Source organism: Pteropus vampyrus, unplaced genomic scaffold (assembly GCF_000151845.1).
Source record: "Pteropus vampyrus isolate Shadow unplaced genomic scaffold, Pvam_2.0 Scaffold225, whole genome shotgun sequence".
NCBI classification, from domain to species: Eukaryota; Metazoa; Chordata; class Mammalia; order Chiroptera; family Pteropodidae; genus Pteropus; species Pteropus vampyrus.
In genome coordinates, this window is record NW_011889006.1 from 2251371 (window position 1) to 2272315 (window position 20945).

Genomic DNA, 20945 nt, shown 5'->3' on the forward strand with positions numbered 1-20945 from the left:
AAGCTCTGGTTTACTCTTGCCACCAGCTCCTTGGAAGCAGAGGGGGCTGGGGCATGCCCCAAGGAAGGGGGTGTCTCAGTTGCCTACCTTTAATATCCATGACCCCTGTTCCTGGGCGGGGGTGCGTCCCAGTGCTGATGGGCATTTGACCTAAAGAAATGGAAGCACCGATATGGAGGCCCCTGAATCCCAAGCTTCCTGCTGCCCCACCACAAGGCTCACCCCTGCGTGCTTCACAAACAGTCTCCAGGTCTTCAAGGCCAGAGTGGGCGATGCTCTGAGGGCCTTTTAGAGCCAAAGCCCAGAGGGTGGAGAGGCAGCAAATCACATGCCAAGTCCGCCTGACCTGGAGAGGTGCCCTGGCCCAGTTCCTCCTCCAGCTTTGTGTTGCTGCTTTTGTTCTCTGCTTGGGAGGAGCCCCACCACCACAGTAATGTTAAATGGCACTAAAAGAAATGCTTTGTCCAGTGCCTACTCTGTGCTTTACATCCATTCTCAGACCTTACAGCTCTACGAGGTGGGTATTTTTCCTACTTTACCAGTGAAAAAACTGCCCAAGGAGGTTGAGTAACTTACCTAAGGCCTCCCACCTGGTAAGCGTGAAATTGAGACAGCAATCCCCTCCCACCCCAACCTAACTCCAAAGTCAGGGTAGCTCGCTTTTTCCCTCAGCATGCTGCCTCTGGCAGCCCAGAAGGCCAGACAGAACACAGCTGGGGCTCTAGCTCTCTGGTTCCCCAGCTGCCTTGCTGGGAGAAGGGCCACCGAGCCCTGCAAGAGCAACAGGCCAGTTCCCGCCAGCCAGGGCAGCCCTCACGAGCAGGCAGGTGGAGCTCTTGCTCCGCGCCTTGGCTCCTCTGCGGTCTGTAGCCGTTTGCATTTCCTGAAACCGGATCTGGGTGTCAGCCGCCCCTGGGCCGGGCGGGCGCCTCAGCCATGGCCCTGCGCAAGGAGCTGCTTAAGTCCATCTGGTATGCTTTCACCGCGCTGGACGTGGAGAAGAGCGGCAAGGTCTCCAAGTCCCAGCTCAAGGTGAGGGGCACCCGGGGCCCAGGGGAGGCTGGCAGACACATTTCATCAGCCCCTACCGCCTGGGAGCCAGACATGAACACTGCTGCTCCTGAGGCACCCAGCCATTCAGAGGCCCAGGCCTGGGGTGGGGGCTGGTACTGGGGCAACGTGGCCTAGTGGAGGCTGCTGCCCACCGTCCAGAGACCAGGGAGGTACGTGCAGAGACTTTACCCAGAACCCTGCTCTTTAACTGTCGGGAGGGTGGAGGTGGCATCATGGGGTTCTGAGGGACATGGGCCAGGCAACATCCCAGACTCCATGTGATGAGCACACGTCTCTCCAGAGTCAAGCTTGGGCACGTACCCCGCTCCTTCCTGCCTCTTCTGGCTTTGAAGAAAGACAGTTAGTTAGTATTTGTCAGTCACTTCCTCCCGGAGCTGAGAGAGGCTTCAAGAGCCTCTCCCAGTCCAAACCAGGCTGGCTTGGCCACTCCTGGCAGAACAGCACCTTTGAGCCCCACTTCCCAAGTGGGACAGAGCTGGGAAGGGGCAAGGACTAAGGACCCCTTTATACTGCTGCCCAGCTTTCCCTTCCCCTCTCCCCACATAACCAGGTTGGGAAATTGTTATCTTAGGCCTTGAGACCTCAGGTAGGGAGGGGTGGAATCTGAGCCTAGGAAGAACCCCCATCAGTGATTGCCTAAAGTTCGTTACTTGACCCTGGAGAATTCCTGGCAAGCCAAAAAGTTTCTTTCCTTCCTTTCTCCAGTCCTGGGTTAGTGCTGCCTTCTCCACCCTAGTTAGTGGGGAAAGAAGCAAGGCCCTAAGCCATTGGAACCAGGGAACACTGAGAGACAGGAGCAAGGTAGACCTCAGCTCTCTAGGACCTGCCTTAGGGGTTTATTCTTTTGCTCTACAAATATTTATTAAGCACCAACTACATGACTCGCTCGAGGCTAAGGCCCTAGATTCCTGGTGTCTCGACCAGGGCACCCCCAAAGGAGGGGTACAGTCTCAAGGAAACCTCCATTCTTAATGACCAAAGTAGGAGGTGCTTGAAAACCTGAGAGAGATGAATGGAATAGGATAGATGTTATCCCCTATCCCCATTACAATGCCATGCTTTGCTGAACTTGGAGGCAGTGAAAATGAGTGTTCCAAACTGGTCCTATCCCATAATCGTTGCTTTAGCCAGACTTATGAGCTATGATTTTTGACTTCCCCAGGGAACAGAGTCCATTACCATCTTTGATCATCTGGGAAAGCATCCCAACAGGCAGATTCTTCTTATATTCTACTTAAATCCTTTTATTGCAGATCATGTCATCTAGTGGGGTCTTCAGTATAGACAGAAGAAAAGCAGATGGTCCAAAACCCATCCCTGCAGAAACTCCATGCCCTACATCCACCACCCACTCTGACCCTTTACTATCTCACAGGAGCCATCCCAATCCCCATAACTTGTTGTCTCCAAGGTACCATTTTCTACTTCATTACCTGTGGCCCCTGTGACTTCTCCAAGCTCTGTATGCCCCTCACATATTGAGAGTACAGCCCTCAGGTTGTTCCTCTTTTTCTGGTGCCATCAGCCAGTAAGGCTTCCTAGCTTGAGCTTCTAACTGGGCTGATGCCTACTCCACACCCTCACAGGTGGAGTATTTGCAGGGAAGATTCTATGGGGAGCTTGCATACTTTAACTGTTTACTGCCTGCACCACATCACAGCTCACACAGCCCATGGCCAGCAGCCTCTTTGGTCACACAGGGTTGATGGTAGATTTCTCCCTCCACTCGACAGAAAACTGGTTCACTCTGGGGAGCTGAGCTAGCAGTGAGAGTGTTGGGGGTGGTGGGTGGGAAGAAGGATAGAGCCAGTGTCATCAGAGGGAAGCGTAGGGAAGGCAATTCAACCCCAAGCCCATGATGGTAGAACTGGGAATGGGAGGAAGTAGTGATGGTATCAGGGGTGGGGATGCCAGAAAAGCAGAGTAGCAATAGAGAAGTGGTCAGAAGGCAGAGGAAGAAGCGGGTGAAAGAGATGTACCAGCGGGTCCCACCTGCTCCCCTGAAAAGACAGGGAGAAAGGAAAAGATGCTGGAGTTAGTCTTTCCTTACTAAAACTGTCCCTGGCCTTGGGGTCCTTAGTTGGAACCAGACAGGAGACCTGCATTAGCCAGAGCAAGCTATGTCTAAGACAGTCACCACTTCTCCCCTGATGTGTTGGTAGAAGGGCTGCCACTGGCTGACCTGGGTAAAGCCATGAGGAGGCCAGAGGGAGGAGGAAGAACAGCAAGTCCTCTGAGAAGCCCAAGGAGTCGAGGTGGTTTTCTCTGGAGAAGAGAAGTCTCTGGGAAGAGATCAAATAAGTTTTTTTCTCTTTGAATTCTTGTAGAAAGTACAATGACCTTTGTCTAGGTGGGCTGAGACACTAAAATGACACTTCTGCCTAGAATGAATTTATGTTGAACACAAAATTTCTCAGGAGTTGACTGAGTTTTTTGCAGGGTCCCCAGAACCTCCTTCTCTGAAGAACTTTAGGAGCCAGTGGTTCTGACAGAGGGCTGCAGGAAGGGGAGCCTTGGTAATGCTGGGTTTCCAAATGGCCCTACCTACTTCCCTAGGGGAGCAGCTTTGGTTTTAGGCCTAGTAGAGGATCAGCTGAGAATTTAGCTTCCTTCCCCAAATACCAGGCCTGGGGTGAGGGGCCTGGGATTGGAGATGTGTGTGGAGCAATGTGTCTCCAGCTGGATGAGAATTTTAGGAGGTAGCAGGCCTACCACTTCCCCTTGACTGACAGGAGCTGGGAAGGCAGAGAGAGAGGGCAAATTGGGACCTTCCCTCCTTGGCTCTGTCATGTCCCCCAGGCCCCTGAGCGTCCAGTAGGCACTCAGGGCAGTCCTAGGGCCCAGGAAGGGCCACCAGCCTACCAAGAAGCTCTAATGAGCTTCAGGCTCTACATCCTCTGGAGCGGCAGAACAATCACTTTGGTAGAGGGGAAATTAAGAACATTTGCTGGCTGGTCTCCTTGGGCTAGGATGAAGAAGAGGGGGAGGATGATTTAATAATGTGCAGAGCACTTGACTCAAAGCCACATAGGTTTAGACCTATATAGCTCCCCAGCTGGGTGACCTTGGGCAAGCTACCACCCATCTCTGAACATTCAGTTTCTCATCTGTAAAGCTCGAGGGTTAAGCTGGGGATCACTAAGTTATCCAGCTAACCTACGAAAATAAATTTTAATCAAGTATATCAAGAAGGTGAAACTGAGCCTTGATGCAGGCTCCCTTTTCCCTTTCTGAGCCTCTGTATTTCCTTTGATGCCCACACCCAACCCCTTCAGCCCCTTTTGCTCTCGGCAGGCACACAGCAGAGGGTCCCATCTTTTAAAATTCCAGGTAGTTAAGCTTTAATACCCACTGGTTGAGAAAAATACATTTAGTAACTCTTAAAAGGATCTGTATAATTTTTAAAAGAATCACTTAGCACCTAGATATGTTTAAAGACTATAGGCCATGTAGTAGAGAGAGATTATTGATTCTCTCTGCAGTCATTGCTTGGTGTTTTTACGGATTCTCAAACCCCCTGTATCTGCATCTACTCCTGAAGGCTGGAAACTACAGAACCGTGGGTATGGCACCAGCTCCTATCTCTTGCACTTGAGCTTTTAGAGAACTCCAGACCTCTGAAGGAGAACCATTCACCCACATGCCTCCAGAGGTAGAAACAACAAATAAATGAAGCCTCTTTAAGGTCAATGGCTGCCAACCCAGAGGTCAGGGGCTGCATGGGTGGGTGGGGGAGCCTGTGGGAGTTCTCTCAGAGGAAGGCCGATTGGCAGCTTGTGAAAACTAGACACCTGGACCCCACCCCTGGAAACTCTGAGTCAGTAGATTGGGGCGGGCCCCAGCATATTGCAGTTTCACCAGCTCCCCAGGTGATTCCGATGCTCAGCCAAAACCAATGTAGCATAGAGCTTTAGAGCAGGTCTTTAGAGTCCCTAAGCAAGACACTTCAAGTCTCTGTGCTTTGATTTCCTCCTATGTAAAATGAGGATAATGAGAGTCCCTGCCTCCAGGGCAGAGGATTGATTGAAATCAGCAGGTGCGGTCCTACCCACACACGCTAGCCTCCACCCCTACCATTTCCTTTCCAGCTTGACCCTCCTCTGGTCACACCCACTCCCCGCCCCGCCCCCACCCAAACCCAGGCACAGGAAGCGTGGCGGTCTGATGTCTGCTAATTTCTCAGGGGAGAGTCCCTGAGCCCTGAGTGTCCAGAGCCTTTAATTCCTCCTCATCCTGACACCTGACAGCTCACAGAGACTCGCAGGGGTCAGAGCCTCTGCCTTGGGCTCCCCAGATCCACTAGCAAAAGGTACAGGTGAGGAAGGTAGGTCTTAGAGGACAGTGTAGGCAAATGAACCAAGGAGAGAAATAGCTCAAATAACTGTGTGCTGCTGTGTGGCAGGTTCTATGCTGGGGTGGGAGGGCATTTGTATATTATTTTTTAAAGATACAAAAATAGGCTCAGTGAGGTTAATTTGCTCAGAGAGCTTCAATCCATGACTTTTGTATCTTTCCTACTTCTCCCCATGAAGCGTTTAAGTTCATTCAACAGATTTATTAAGTGTTCATTATGTACCCGGCCCAGTGATAACAGCAGTGAATAAAACACAAAAATCCCCACCCTTGTGGTGCTAACATTGCAGTCAGGGAATACAGATGATAAATGAAATAAGTAAAAATATCTCATGTGATGGAAGATGATATATGACATGGAGGAAAACAAAGCAGAAGTGATATGGAGAGTGAGGGTTAGAGAGAATGGGGTTATAGATTTAAATAAGGTGATCAGAGAAGCAGCTCTCCCTGAGAAGGTGACATCTAGGTAAAGACTGGAAGGAGGGGGTGGGGGGTGAGCCATGCCATGACCTGAGAGAAGAATGTTCTAGGCTGAAGGAATAATAAGTACAAAGTCCCTGAGGCAAGAATGCGCCTGGCCTGTCTGAAGAATGTCAAGGGGGCGAGAGCAGCTGGAGAGAAGTGAGCCAGAGGGATGGAGTCAGCAGGCCAGGTCACAGGAGGCCTGGGGCCTCTGGAAGAACTTGAGAAAATCTCGGAGAACAGTGGGAAACCATTGGACCATTTCAGTTAGACTTGAGTCGGTCAAAAACATTCGGTATGTGGGGGACTTGTACTGAGCTTGGAGTGAAGGTTGCAATTAGAGTCCTTGCTGCCCTCAGGAATGTAGAACACCCAGCAGTGCTCACACAAAAAGGGAACAGCAAATGAATGTTATTACAGAGCAATTTAATGACAAGGTATATTAATAACAGTGGTTAATAACACCCTTTGTCTTTTATCTATAGTTTTAAATTTTTGTCATAAAAACAATATATGCTCTTGGTTTAAAAAAATTAATACAGAGGAATATAATTTTTCAAAAAATGAAATTCATTATAAAAGCAAAACATGTTACTGGTTAATAAAATTCAAAGACTAATGTTAAAGATGAAAATTCCCCTTTCTGAGGAGGGGTGGTGAGGCGATAGCTGATAACAGTTTGCCGAGTCTTCCAGATTTTTTCTATATACAAATAAGGTTGAACAATATGAAATTGCTGACATTTGATTGTTTTCACCTACTAAAATAGCAGTTTGACCTGGTTCGACCTAATCTTTGCACACATATTTGTTTTACAATCATTTCATCCTACATCTTGCTTTATTCACCTGCCAGTATATTATGCATATCTTTCTATGTCTATTTATACAGATATAATAAAAATAGTTCACAACTTTTGTTAAGCAATGCACTATGCATCATGTGCTATGCTAAGCTCTTCATTCTAAAAATCTCTATGGAGCAAGCCCTTCATTATCCTCACAGAGGAGACTAAGGTCTCGAAGAAGTTAAATTACTTGCCCATGAGCACACATATGACAGAAGTAAATTACTTGCCCATGAGCACACGTATGACAGAAGTAAAATCTTTCCAACCGTACACAGGTCTATGATACACTGTATGTGTCCCCTGTCGAAGGAGCCTCAGGCTTTCTCCAGCCCTTCATGTCGTAAATAATCTTCAGTGAACATTCTTGTACTGTTGCTCTGTCCCTTGAGCATCTGTAAGTTGGATGATTAGAAATGCTGGGCTCGTGCTCAATTTTAAGTTTGATAGATTCTTGCCCTCCAGAAAGACTACCAATTCACACCTCACCAGTAAGGCATTCAAGTTCCCATTTCTCCGCGACCTTCTTAGGATTTGATATTACCAGTCTTTTGCATCTATGTTAAATTATTGGGTAAAAAAATTGTACTTTCTATGTAGGAAGGAAACTAACATTTCCCCTGCGCAGACCTAAGTCTGGCACTCCATATATATCATCTCATTCCATCTTCACAGCCCCTCTGCATGGCAGGTATTATCCCATTTTACCGACAACAAAACTGAGGCTCAGAGGGTGAAGGAGTTTATCCAAGGCCCCCAAAACTAGAAGATGAAGGTCCTTGATCTTCCCTCAACCCACCCCCACTGGAGTGTAGCCCTTTGATTGGGCTATGCAGGAAGCTTCCTCAAAGAGGTACTTTAAGAGTCTTGAAGGAAGATAGGGATGTGGGTAGTTTGAAAAGAGGCTGAGAGGCAACAGGTGGAAGTATGTAAAACTCTTAGAACACCTGTCACTTCAGAAGTGAATATTTCACCCTGGATTATAAGTGCTAAGCATTGAGCCAGTGGCACCTCTCAGATGGGGATTGGTATCTTATGATCACAGACGTATTAGGTCTTTTCTGGATATAACTGATAGAAACCAAACTCAAAATAACTTAAGAGAGATGTTTTTTATTGGTTCACATAACCAAAACTCCAAGCATAGCATTGGCCTCAGACATGGCTGGATCCAGATTCTCAAATGATGATGCTCTTTATCCCTTGACTCCACTTTTTTCACTGATGATACTTTTTTTAAGCAGGCATTTCCCATACAGGGACAAAGATGTCAGATGCATCTGTCTTTTAATAACTTAACAATCCCATGGAAAGAGTATACCTTTTTACCACTAGAGCAGCAGTCCCCAACCTTTTTGGCACCAGGGACCCATGCTCCTATGAGAATCTAATGCCTGATGATCTGAGGTGGAGCTGAGGCAATGATGCTAGTGCTGGGGAGTGGCTGCAAATATAGAGGAAGCTTCGCTCAATGGCCGGCTGCTCACCTCCTGCTATGTGGCCCAGTTCCCCTGCACTGGAGGAAGCAAAAATCCTAGGGCTGATTCTCATTAGCCTAGATTTTGTCGTGTGCCCATCTCTGAACCAATCACTGTGATTATGATGTGCCCACCCTTGCAGACAGGTGGGGTAGGATTTCAAATGGTTAATACCACTGATATTGAGAATGGGGTAGAAGTACTTCTCAAAGGAAAATCAAATCTTCATTACCAAAATAAGGGAGTGGGGCAGAAGTCATCAGGAAGAAACTCAGATGTCCTCTAGAACAAGAGAAGGCAAAACCAAAGATGTCATATGAGATAATTTGAAGAGTGTGGGAAAGAGGGTTGCAGTGGGGATCAGGGATGGCTGCCAAGGGGGAAACTAGGAAAAAAAAAACACTCCCCTGCTGAGCCCCCCAACTTCTTACTTTGCCAAGTTGAACCTGAGGCCCAGGAGAACACTGGGGAGAAATCTCAATCCTTTCTCACTCTCCATTCACAAAAGAGAATAAAGAAATTAAGACTTGGCACACTTGTCACCTCTGAGACGATCTGCCTCAGAGGAACTGATTCCAAGGTGGTGGTGGTGGAATCATACCTTAAATACAGCATTTATCGACTGTGTTTTGTGTGCTGAAGAGGACAGAGGTGCTCTGGGACATAAAGATGAACAGAGACCTTGTCTCCAGAGTTCAAAGTCTGGTTGGGAAAAATGCTCAGGGTCAATATTCTAATAAGGAGGCAGCCTTCAGAACGAGGCACATCTAGTTCCAACCTCAGTTCTGCCATTTAGTCTTAATCTCTCCAATTCTTAGTATCTTCATCTGAAAAACAGGAATACTAATGTCTGTGTATCACAGTTGTGGAGATCAGGTATGGGGTATAGAAAGCACCTCATACAGTGGTTGGCTCATAGTATTTGTGCAGTTGTGACTAATCAACCACTCACATAGTGCTCTAACAGAATTACCCGAAGGCAATTTTATTTTTTCCTCATTTCCTTGTTCAAACTTCGACCTCTCTATTCTAATATTATGGGTTTGTTAACCATCCTATGTTTTCCCTCCACATTGTCATGGCTGCCATCTCTTCTAAGATTTGTCTTTCACATCCAATGGACCATTTTTAATGATCCTTTGAGCCCTCTCCAGCTCCCTTCCATCTTTAGAAGGGCAGTGATTGGAACAGCACACAGCCTTCCCAGAACAGACACACCTAGGTGGTAGGTATACCGCAGCCTGAACACTGAGTCTTTGATGGAAACAATGATAAATCTGGGGCTTCTTCCCTGGGATGATGGGCTGTCTCCCTGCAGACAGTCCAGCATTGTAGGACGTACTTGGGCTTTGGGATCTGCGAAGTTGTATTTGAATGCCAGGCTTTTGCTAACAGTGGGTCCTTGGGCAAGTTACTGAATCCTTTGAGCCTCAGTGTCATTGTCAGCAGAAAAAGGACACCCCTACTTAATAAAATGTCTAGGAGCACGGCTGCCTGGGTTCGAATCCCAGTCCTGCCACCTCTCTGACCTTGAGTGAGTTACTTAATGTCTCAAGGCCTAGCAGGGTGTATATCTCTAAAATAGGGTTGTTAACAGTTATTTTGGGGGTTCAGTATATTATATGTAAAGTGCTTAGCTCAGTTCTTGGTGCATAGTAAGTATATAAGTTTTAGTTGTTTTTTAATTGAGGCATAATTGACATATATTAGTTTCAGATGTGCAACATAATGATCCAACATTTGTATATACAGTAGACTCTTCAACAGCATGTATTTGAACTGCGTGGGTCCACTCACACGTGGATCTTTTTTTTTCAACAATATACAGTTGGCCTTCCCTATCTGTGGGTTTTATATCTACAGATTCAACCAACAGCAGATCGAAAACAGATCCATGGTTGGGGATCTGCAAATGTGGAGGACTGACTGTATAGTGTTCTATGCCACTTTATGTAAGGGACTTTAGCATCTTCAGATTTCAGTGTCCTAGGGGGTCCTGGAACCAGTCCCCAATAGATACCGAAGGACTATTGTAGTTTTTTGGAGGAGTCAAAAGTTATCCACAGGTTTTTGACTATGCAGGGGTCGTACTTCTAACCTCCTTGTTCAAGGGTCAATTTATTGCAAAAAGATTGCCACATAGATCTAGTTAAAATCTGTCACTATATACAGTTATAAAAAACGTTTTTTTCTTGTGATGAGAACTTTTAAGATCTACTCTTAGCAACTTTCAAATATGAAATATAGTATTATTAACTATAATCACCATGCTGTGCAACATATCCTCATGACTTATTTTATAACTGGAAGTTTGTACTTTTTGACCCCCTTCACCCACTTGCCCCCCAAGCCCCGGCCTCCGGCAACCACCAGCCTGTTCTCTGAAACTATGAGGGTTTTGTTTTGTTTCATTTTATTTTTTAGATATTGCACACGTAAGTGAGATTATACATATTTGTTTCTGTCTGACTTATTTCATTTAGCATAATGCCCTCAAAATCCATCCATGTCGTTGTAAATGAAAAGATCATTTTTTATGGGTGAATAATATTCCATTGTGTATATACGTAAGTTTTAGTTCTGATTGAATTGAATAATGTATAGAGAGGATTTAGGCAGGATGGGGATGGGGTCAAAAGGAATGGTGGGGGCAGTCCTTTGGCCCAGTTTTGGTTGGGGTGCAGGAAGGCTAACTGCCACTCTGTCTCAGGTGCTGTCCCATAACCTGTACACGGTCCTGCACATCCCCCATGACCCCGTGGCTTTGGAGGAGCACTTCCGAGATGATGATGATGGCCCTGTTTCCAGCCAGGGATACATGCCCTACCTCAACAAGTACATCCTGGACAAGGTAGGACCCAACATCAGGGAGGCACCTCTAACCTCTCCCCACTTCCCAGCCTGGCCAGCACCCCAATACATTACCACTACAACTGCTCCCCTCTATAAACTCCCACTTCTGGTCCCTCTGTGCATCCCTGCTCCTCCATCTCCATCCTTCACATCATAGTCACTTGCCCCCTCCTTGCCCCACCTAACTCATCTTCAGTCTCTCTCATCTCTATCTCATGAAAGTTATGTTTCCATAACTTTCCACCCATCCCTGCCTAGGCCCACCTCCAGTCTCGAACTGTAACCTTTACAAAGGGCTCTCCATCTTCCCCCCAGTGCTGTCCCCACCACACGCTGCTGCTCCCGGCTGTCACTGTCTTCTCGGGTTCTTCTTGACCGCCCACTCCCCGCCAGGCCCCCTGCGCTTCTCCTTCATTTTCCCTGGGCTGAGGGACTAGAGTTTCTGTTGGCAGGGGACTGGATAGGTGTGGTTATGTGTGGGGGGTGGGGGAGCATGAGTAGGGGGGGCACGGTGGTTGGAGCCAGCTAGTTACCTGATTATCAGCTTAAAGATTCCTCAAGATAGAGCATGGACTTGGCAGGGTGGGGAGCAGGGGAATAGATAACTCCAAGAAACAAGCTAGAGCCTAGTTTGGGGATAGAGCAGGGATGGGGCAGCCTTCTTGGCTGACTTGCAGGCCTGGTGGCAGGTGGAGGAGGGGGCTTTTGTTAAGGAACACTTTGATGAGCTGTGCTGGACCCTGACGGCCAAGAAGAACTACCGGGTGGATAACAACGGAAACAGCATGCTCTCCAATCAGGATGCCTTCCGCCTCTGGTGCCTTTTCAACTTCCTGTCTGAAGACAAGTACCCTCTGATCATGGTTCCTGATGAGGTGAGGGTGATAGCAGCCCCAGGGACTGAATCACTTGGGGCCAGGCCTCAGCAAAAACATGAAGGAGGCCAAATTGCCTTTGGACTTTCCCATATTCTTTTTCTTCTTTGTCTTCCCATGTGGGTACCTGTCCACATCCAGCTGTCTCTAGGTGCCTAAATTGCCCATATCAATTGTGCCTTCTCCCAGAAAAATCAAAACTACACTTCAGAGCTCTACTGGCCCTCACAGTAGGAAAATAATCTACAAATTCTATTTACACAGAGGTGTAAATGCCTGATACGTTACTGGGCATTTAAAAACAAAAACATTTAAGATCAAATGGTAGAATTTTAGGCACCGTGGCAATCTGAGAAGGGTGCTATATGAGGGGAAGGAAGACCTTTCTGGGACATCTCTCTAATTACTCCAAGGTGAGCAACCAAGTTTGGTCTTGGTTCCAGATTTTCCTTTCCCATCTTCTACAGTAGAGGGGAGAGCCAGGGCAGACTCAGCTCAGGGCCCCAGAGAGGGAATCCTGGAAGTAGAGGCCTGGTATCCTACCCCTCCCTCCTCAACTCATTGGTGAAGCCAAGGCAGGTAGCCCCTTTTCCAGTCAACCTTCACCCTCTCTCTGTTCTCCACCTCTCTCTCCATTCATTCAGCCTTCTCTTGAACCATTAATCCTCTCTGTGAAGATGTCAGGGTGAATTTAGGTCTTTAGATTAGGGTATACAGGTGTGGGTCCTCTGTATTTACCAGAAGTGCTGGCAGGTCTAATTGCATTCAGATTTGTATCCTTGCTTCTGTTTGTGGGAAGGGTGAGGGGAGCCACCTGAGCCCTGAACTGAATACCGCACCCCATTCCCAGCTGAGACCCAGTAGCTGCCAGAGTGAAAGTCCTGAAGAGTTTTCTGCTGGGGCAGAAAAGGGACATGTGTCCATCTATATGGACACCTAGGTGGGCACCCTTGTCAGATAGCTGTGAGTCAGGGCCAGGTGGCCTCTCAGAAGGCTGCTTGCTGCTGTGATCAACATGCAGTGTGAACACTCTGCAGCAGGATGTACCCCAACCACCACTTCCTGTTCCTCTGTAACAGATTTCCTGTCCCTGCCCTGCTTACCCCCACCCCCAATCCCCTTGCCCTCCCATAAGGGACGATCTCCAGGGTTGGGACTTAGAATAAGGACTCAAATGGGATTCAGGAGATCTGAATCAAGTGCTAACTGCCACAAACTTTCTGTGTGATTTCGTCACTTCCCCCTTTGGGCCTCAGTTTGGTTTATTTTTGTTGTTTTGTTTTTAGGCGAGGCAACCCTTGGTTGACCTCACAGATTGCAAGGACCTTGTCAGCTTACAATCCCTTATTTTTTATTTTTAAACACCTACAGCACCTGGTCTTCCTAGGTGGTCTCCCATCCAAGTACTAACCAGGCCTGACCCTGCTTAGCTTCTGAGATCAGATGGGATCGGGCTTGTTCAGGGTGGCATGGACGTAGACTGGGCCTCAGTTTTGTCATTGGCAAATTGAGGGTATTGAATGGAGGGCCCTTGCACCCCCTCTGATATTTTCTGATTTGCTGCCTCTGCCTGGCCTCCAGTCCTCAGCTCCCACCTTTACCCTGCCCTTAATTTAAGGAAGGAAGGAATGGGACTGGAAGCTGGGGAAGCAGCGAGGATACCTGAATTGGGGTTAAGGCTCCAGGATCCCCTCCCAAATCTCTACCTGGGGTCCACCAACATTTAGTCCTCTGCCCCCACCCCAAACCCCCTGCTTCTGATAATCACGTCTACCCACGCTCTGGGTGCCAGATGGGAGCGCCCCCTGGTGCTGGTACTCTGCAACACTGCCTGCTACAATCACCAGGCCTTCCTTCTCCCCCTCCAGGTGGAATACCTGCTGAAGAAAGTACTCAGCAGCATGAGCTTGGAGCTGAACTTGGGTGAGCTGGAGGAGCTGCTGGCCCAGGAGGCCCAGGCAGCCCAGACCACTGGGGGTCTCAGTGTGTGGCAGTTCCTGGAGCTCTTCAACTCCGGCCGCTGTCTGCGAGGCGTGGGGCGGGACACTCTCAGCATGGCCATCCACGAGGTCTACCAGGAGCTCATCCAAGATGTCCTGAAGCAGGTCAGGCCAAGCTGGGAACTAAGGGAGGACCCCGAGGAGGGATGGGGGAGCAGTGAAGGCTGACTTTGCTCTGGCTGGCAGGGATACCTGTGGAAGCGAGGGCACCTAAGAAGGAACTGGACAGAACGCTGGTTCCAGCTGCAGCCCAGCTGCCTCTGCTATTTTGGGAGTGAAGAGTGCAAGGAGAAAAGGGGTACTATCCCACTGGACGCACAATGCTGCGTGGAGGTGAGGGGGACAGGTGAAGGGGTAGAACATATCTCAGGGCCCGGAAGGTCTCCAGTGTGGTGTGAGGACAAGGGGGTAAGGAATAGAGCAGATGGAGAAGAGCCACAGTGACAAATTTCTGCTTGGATGACTATAACCCAAATATACCTGGGTACCTCAAGGCCATTCTTATCCATGTCAGGACTTTTTCAAAAAGCCAAAATGCAAATCATATACTAAAGTCATTGGTAAATAATGTAGATTTTGCCGAAGATTTCCAAAGAGATGGCTTAGGTCTCACACTACACAGCAAAATTTTCTCAACATCCTCTTTAAAGGTCTTTCTCCTTCACCCAAATTCCATTCCCTTTGGCAACCTATACCTCCTTGTTCTTGCTCCACACCCCTCTCCTTTCCTCCTTCCCCTCTCTTTTCCTTCCTAGGCTCTGTCCATTATTATTTTCGAGGCTTAAAACAATAATTTTTAAAATTGTAGAGAAATTTATGTATAGTATGAAAATTGCCATTTTAACCATTTTAAGTGTACAATTCAGTAGCATTAAGTACATTCTCCATGTTGTGTAATCATCACCATTATCTATTTTCAAAACTTTTTCATCACCTCAAACAGAAACTCTGTATCCATTAACCAATAACTCATTCCCACTATCCCCCACTCCTGACACTTTCTGTCTCTATGAATTTGCCTATTCTAGGTACCTCATGTAAGTGGAATTATACCATGTGGGCTTTTGTGTAGGCTTTTGGGCCTGGCTTATTTCAATTAGCATGTTTTCAAAGTTCATTCGAGTTGTGGCAGGGATCAGGACTTCATTCCTTTTTAACACTAAATAATATTCCATTTTGTAGATACATCACAGTTTTGATTATCTGTTTATTTATTGATGGATATTGGGCTGTTTCTATCTTTTTGCTCTTGTGGGAAAATGCTGTTCTGGATACCCATTAACAAGATTCTGGGTGGACAAATGTTTTCAATTCTCTGGTTATATACCTAGGAGTAGAATTGCTGGATTATATGATAATTCTGTTTAACTTCTTAAGGAACAGTCAAACTGTTTTTTACATATTCTTACTGACCATGTATGAAGGTTCTAATTTTTCCACATCCTCACCAACGTTTATTTTACATTAAAAAAAATTATTATAGCCATCTTAGGTTCTGTACATTTTTGTCAAATGAGAAAACAGGTGTCACTGTGGAAAGAGCATAGATCTAGGCAAAAATCTCAGCTCCACCACTAACAGGCAGTGTGAATTGGGCAAGTTCCTGAACCTCTTAGAGCTTCAGTTTCTTTCTCTGTAAAGTGGAGCTAATAATGCCTGCCTGGCAAGGCTGCGTGGGAGGAGTGAATACACAAGAAGTTCAATATGCGGTAGCGATTATTTTCCACGAGAATGTAGCTTAGGGAAGGCAGGGATTTGGTCTGGTAGAAACACATCAGTATCCCAAATGCCTAAAACAATGAGTGGCACTCAGTAGAAATTCCAAAAGATCTGTGAAATGAATGTGCAAATGAATGGTCTGATAGTGAGGACACCCTGTTACTGCAGGTGTTCAAGCATGATCTGCATAAACAGTGAGTAGTCACTAGATGCTATGCCCTGTGGAGAGATACCAAGATGAAAAAGACCCCACCCCACCTCCAAAGAGCAAAGGCTATAAGAGTTGTGGGGACATAAGTACCCCCATAACCTTTAAGCCGGCCGCACAGGCTCCTGGCAGAATGGGAGGGATGCTCAGGGAAGACGGTCAGCCGGGACGTGTAGGGGCTGGAGCTGGAGCACCCTTGGGGCGGGACGGGTATGGCCCTGACCCCAGTGAAGCCAATCTGTCTGGGGGACCTTGCCCTCTCTCTCCCAGGTGCTCCCCGACCGGGAGGGGAAGCGCTGCATGTTCTGTGTTAAGACGGCCTCCCGCACGTACGAGATGAGCGCCTCAGACACTCGCCAGCGCCAGGAGTGGACGGCTGGTGAGTACTCACTTGGTGGCCTGGGTCTGACTGAGCCTCAGTTGCCTCATTTGCAAAAAGGGGGTGGTGACATTTTGTCCAGCAGGAGTCTGGAGACTGGACTCGAGCGACTCCTAAGGCCCCTTTCCGGCGGTGGGTTACCTCGAGGCACCCCCAACCCGGGACTAGCTCCCTGTTGACTCCCTCCCGCACCCTCCGCAGCCATCCAGACGGCGATCCGGCTGCAGGCCGAAGGGAAGGCGTCGCTGCACAAGGACCTGAAGCAGAAGCGGCGCGAGCAGCGAGAGCAGCGGGAGCGGCGCCGAGTAGCCAAGGAGGAGGAGCTGCTGCGGCTGCAGCAGTTGCAGGAAGAGAAGGAGCGAAAGCTACAGGAGCTGGAGCTGCTGCAGGAGGCGCAGCGGCAGGCCGAGCGTCTGCTGCAGGAGGAGGAGGAGCGGCGCCGCAGCCAGCACCGCGAGCTGCAGCAGGCGCTCGAGAGCCAATTGCGCGAGGCGGAGCAGGTGGGGTCCGCAGGGGCTGCAGAAGCCGGGAATGAGAGCCGAGGACCGGAGGCGGGGCCTGGGGCGGAGCCTGGGCCGAGGGAGGAGCCTATGGGCTGAGGGAAGAGGCTGGGCTTGGAATGAGGGACTGTAGGGACAGAGGCTTTGGGCTTGAAAGATGGGGATGGGACGGAGCCTGTGGGATAAGGATGGAGAGTGCTGGACCCTGGCTGAGGAATGGCTTGAGGAGAGAGATGGTGTGGGGCGGGGCCTGAGCTGAGAGAAGGGTGGGGCTGGAGCCGAGTGTTAGGTGTAGATTGAGGACTGGTTCCAAGCCCTTGGCTGACGGCAGGGCTTGGACTGAGGAGCTGTTAAAGACCATGTGTTTAGGGATGAGTTTGGATCAAGGTTGGACTAGGTTAGGCTAGACTTGAGTTCCGAGTTTACAGTGAAACCACTTTTGGGAATGCAGAATGGGAGGAAGGCGGGACGAATGTGGAGGAGAACTAGGCCTATAGAGGCAATTAGATTTAGGATTTAAGAGATCTAGAACTGGAGTCAGAGACACGTGGATTCATTCCCAGCTCTACTTCTCAGGAGCTCTAGGATCTCAGGCAAGTTACTTAGCCTCTATGCCTCAATTACCTGCCTATCTGTGAGTGATACGTTGATGCTAACAGAACTCTGCTCATAGAAGTATGGTGAGGATCAAATGAGGAAACAGTTGTTACAAAAGTTATAATTATAGTCACTCCTTTCCTAGCACGAGCCTTAATTATAACACATTGTATTATAATGTATAATAATAATTATTAAGGCTGGTGCTAGGAAGGGGGTGATTTGAGCCCCTTTCTCCCATATAGCATCTGTTCACTGATCATTATCTGACCCAGCCAGGCTCTCAGAAAGGGGTGAGATCAAGAAACTATGACATGAAGGAACTCCCCAGATTCTCACCTGGAGATAGCCAGTTTGGCTGGTCTAGCAAAACCCTAGGGAAAGGGCAGCAAACCTGCCGCCTCCCTCCCCTATGCCCACATTGAGCTGGCTCTTCCTCCCCCTGCAGGCCCGGGCCTCCATGCAGGCTGAGATGGAGCTGAAGAAGGAGGAGGCTGCCCGTCAGCGGCAGCGCATCAAGGAGCTGGAAGAGATGCAGGAGAGGCTTCAAGAGGCTCTGCAACTGGAGGTGAAAGCTCGACAGGACGAGGAGGCCGTGCGCCTAGCCCAGACCAGGTAGAACTGAGGGAACCCCTTCTGGTTTTCCTCCCTGACTCTCCCACTGTCCCACTGGCTGAGCACCTGCCAGGTGCCTTGGCTGTAGAGATGACAGTGCACACCCGCAGACTGCTGGAGGAGGAAGAGGAGAAGCTGAAGCAGTTGCTGCAGCTGAAGGAGGAGCAGGAACGCTACATCGAGCGAGCACAGCAGGAGAAGCAAGAGCTGCAGCAGGAGATGGCACTGCAGAGCCGCTCCCTGCAGCAGGCCCAGCAGCAGCTGGAGGAGGTGCGGCTGAACCGGCAGAGGGCTGATGAGGACGTGGAGGTGAGACCCAGGGTGGGATAGGATGGAGGCTGGCGGAGTGAGTGCATTAACATGAAGTTCCGTGGCCTTTCCTCAAACCCTGGCTGTATCCTCCCCGGCTGTGTGACCTCCAGTGAACTGCCCAACCTCTCTGAGTTTCAAGTCCCTCATCTGGGAAAGGGGACTGGTAATAGCATTGCAATGAAGATTAAATGAGATAATACATGATAGTTAGTATGTTATAAGGGCTGAAGAAACATTAGCTGCTATTTTTATCATTATTAATCTGGGAAAAATTTTTCCTCCTGCTCTTCCAAGCCTGTATTTTGCATCCACTCCTTGGAGCCCAAATCTCCACAGGAGAGGGTTTTTCTTTTTATGTTTTGTTTTCACTAATATTGTGTTATTTTGTTCTGTTGGCTTACATGGTCATTGTAAGAAGTTCAAACACAGAGATATATAACATAGAAAGGTAAAATTCCCCTATAAGCCCACCACCCCACTGCTAACAGCTGGGTGGACATTGGAGCAGAGGTTTTTGCATTAGTTCCTTGAGAGGTGGTGTGAAGCAGTGGTTTAGAGGTCAATACGTGCCCTTGGGCAAGTCACTTAACCTCTTTTGCACTTGTTTGTTGTTAACTTCTGTTCTGGAGGTTAAATAAGACAATATACTTAGCACATCTTAGCTGCTTAATAAATGGAAACTATAATTATGATTATTTTTTGACTCTTCTGGGGGAGCCAGTGAGCGCCCTGAAATTGGATACCAACTCTGTATATATACATAACTCTTTGTGAACATAAATGAGGAGATGATCAGTAGCCTTTGTCAGATTTTAAGGGGCCTGTGAACCTGAAAAGATCAAGACATCCTGTCTTAGTATCTCTGGCCCACTCCCCACTGGCTCTGCCCCAACAGGCTGCCCGACGGAAGTTGCGCCAGGCCAGCACCAACGTGAAACACTGGAATGTCCAGATGAACCGGCTCATGCATCCAATTGAGCCTGGAGGTGAGAAAGGGTAGACCCTGGAGCTTTCCCTGGAGTGAGGAGGGAAAAGGGAGGGCAAAAGGGATACCTTCAGATTTACAGAGCCAGCATAGGACTGAAGGTCAGGAGGTTCTTCCCTTTCCCAAAGGCTGAGGCAAAGCCCCTCGACCTCTGCCCTTTGCATGCACCTTTCTCCTAACTCATGCCTGCTTGCCTTTTCTCTGCCAGACAAGCGTCCCACCACCAGCAGCTCCTTCACAGGCTTCCAGCCCCCTCTACTTGCCCGCCGTGACTCCTCCCTAAAGCGTCTGACCCGCTGGGGATCCCAGGGCAACAACACTCCCTCACTCAGCACCAGTGAACAGCAGAAGTCCCTCAATGGTGGGGATGAGGCTCCCATCTCGGCTTCTACCCCTCAGGAAGATAAACTGGACCCGGAACTAGAAAATTAGCATCTGCTAGTCGCTTCTCTCGCCAACCTCAAGCCCACCAGGACCTGGCCACAGCTGGCCTGTGGGTGACACTGGCCCCTGCAAAAGAGGGAGCTGAGGTCCTGGTGCCAGGAGCAAAGGCTCTCCAACCATGAAACAGTCCAGAATGGAACCTAGTTCGTTTTTGCATCAGCCCAAGGCCCCAGACCACTGAAGCTGCCTGGAATGTTGATCCTTAAGAACTTGACCCCTGTGCCTTAACCCCAAGGACCTTATTCCCTGGGCTGGAAAAGAATAAACAAGCAAGCCAGGGGCCATATGCCCCCCAACTGCCACTAAGTTATGGAGGCACATTTCCAAATAAAAACTGCTCTTGGAGTGAATTATTGATCAGGTCTGCTGTCCATCTCTCCTGCCATTTCTTCTCTTCGTCCTTCCCTCAAGTCCAGTTATCAGTTCCAGAAGGAATAAGGTATATAGTGCAGTGGCTAGGAAAACACACTCTGCCACTTACTAACTGGGTGATTTTTGCCAAGTTGCTGTAACCATCTGTGCTTCAGTTTCCATGTTAGTAAAATAGGGATAATAGTAGTACATAACTTTTTGTGTCATATGAGGATTAACTATTTCAATAGCGGATTACCCAAAAGGGTAAAATTCCTGGAACACTAAACAAAGCAACAGTTTGAAATGTTAGTATAGGACTGTGGATGCTGAGAAAGTGAATGGCTCAAAAACTAGACAACAAATTCTTTTTGTTTTCAAGTCAGGAGGTTTTTCAATTTTTATTTTCAAAATCTGGAAGGACTTAATTGCATTGTCAGCTAAAGAATCATTAACAATATTTTAAAAATAGATCTCTGTGGGTTTTTTTTTTTTTTTGCAAACGACCCAGAATTAGATGCCATTGCTATATCAAAACCCTAAATTCTCATCTACTTATCATGTGAACAATGTTTCTCAGCTTAAAAGTGAAAAAATAGGACTAGAATTAATGAAGTCTCATTCTAACAATAAGTAATATTCTACTATGAACATATGAACTACTTGGGAGAACAAACTAGCTATGGATTTCATTAAGAAATATATTTGAAATGTATTTTTATGTATGTTTAACATTTATAAAAATCATAATATTTATATTGTTTTGCTCAACTAGGTGTTGCTAATATTTGTAATGGTTATTCAAACCAGAAGAAAATTTCTCTCAGAGCTTTATAGTTACATGAAACCTTAAAAATTTTTAATTTCAATTTATATACAGATTTTGGTTG

The 20945-nt window shown here is 47.9% G+C and overlaps 1 protein-coding gene and 1 pseudogene across 2 annotated transcripts; one reads left to right on the forward strand and one right to left on the reverse strand.

The window, feature by feature from the left end:
* Positions 1-854: 854 nt before the first annotated feature.
* DEF6 (DEF6, guanine nucleotide exchange factor) lies at positions 855-20061 on the forward strand. Of its 2 annotated transcripts, XM_011373522.2 has the most exons (11): positions 855-1032; positions 10928-11068; positions 11760-11945; positions 13814-14050; positions 14132-14278; positions 16143-16251; positions 16453-16751; positions 17797-17963; positions 18074-18272; positions 19171-19261; positions 19469-20061. In XM_011373522.2, exons 1-11 carry the CDS (start codon positions 937-939, stop codon positions 19690-19692), a joined length of 1896 nt encoding a protein of 631 aa, XP_011371824.1. In that variant the 5' UTR covers positions 855-936; the 3' UTR covers positions 19693-20061. The 2 variants fall into 2 exon arrangements, with proteins under 2 accessions (XP_011371824.1, XP_011371825.1); XM_011373523.2 differs by lacking the exon at positions 11760-11945.
* On the reverse strand, positions 13308-13426 carry LOC111747502 (annotated as a pseudogene).
* Positions 20062-20945: the final 884 nt, after the last annotated feature.

What these genes read in the sequence shown, in the direction of transcription:
- DEF6 (XM_011373522.2), top strand. Translation starts at nt 937, where the DNA reads ATGGCCCTGCGCAAGGAGCTGCTTAAGTCCATCTGGTATGCTTTCACC. An exon ending in ACAAGTACATCCTGGACAAG is followed by an intron (nt 11,069 to 11,759) that starts GTAGGACCCAAC and finishes GCCTGGTGGCAG; the next exon opens with GTGGAGGAGGGGGCTTTTGT. An exon ending in TCCAAGATGTCCTGAAGCAG is followed by an intron (nt 14,051 to 14,131) that starts GTCAGGCCAAGC and finishes TCTGGCTGGCAG; the next exon opens with GGATACCTGTGGAAGCGAGG.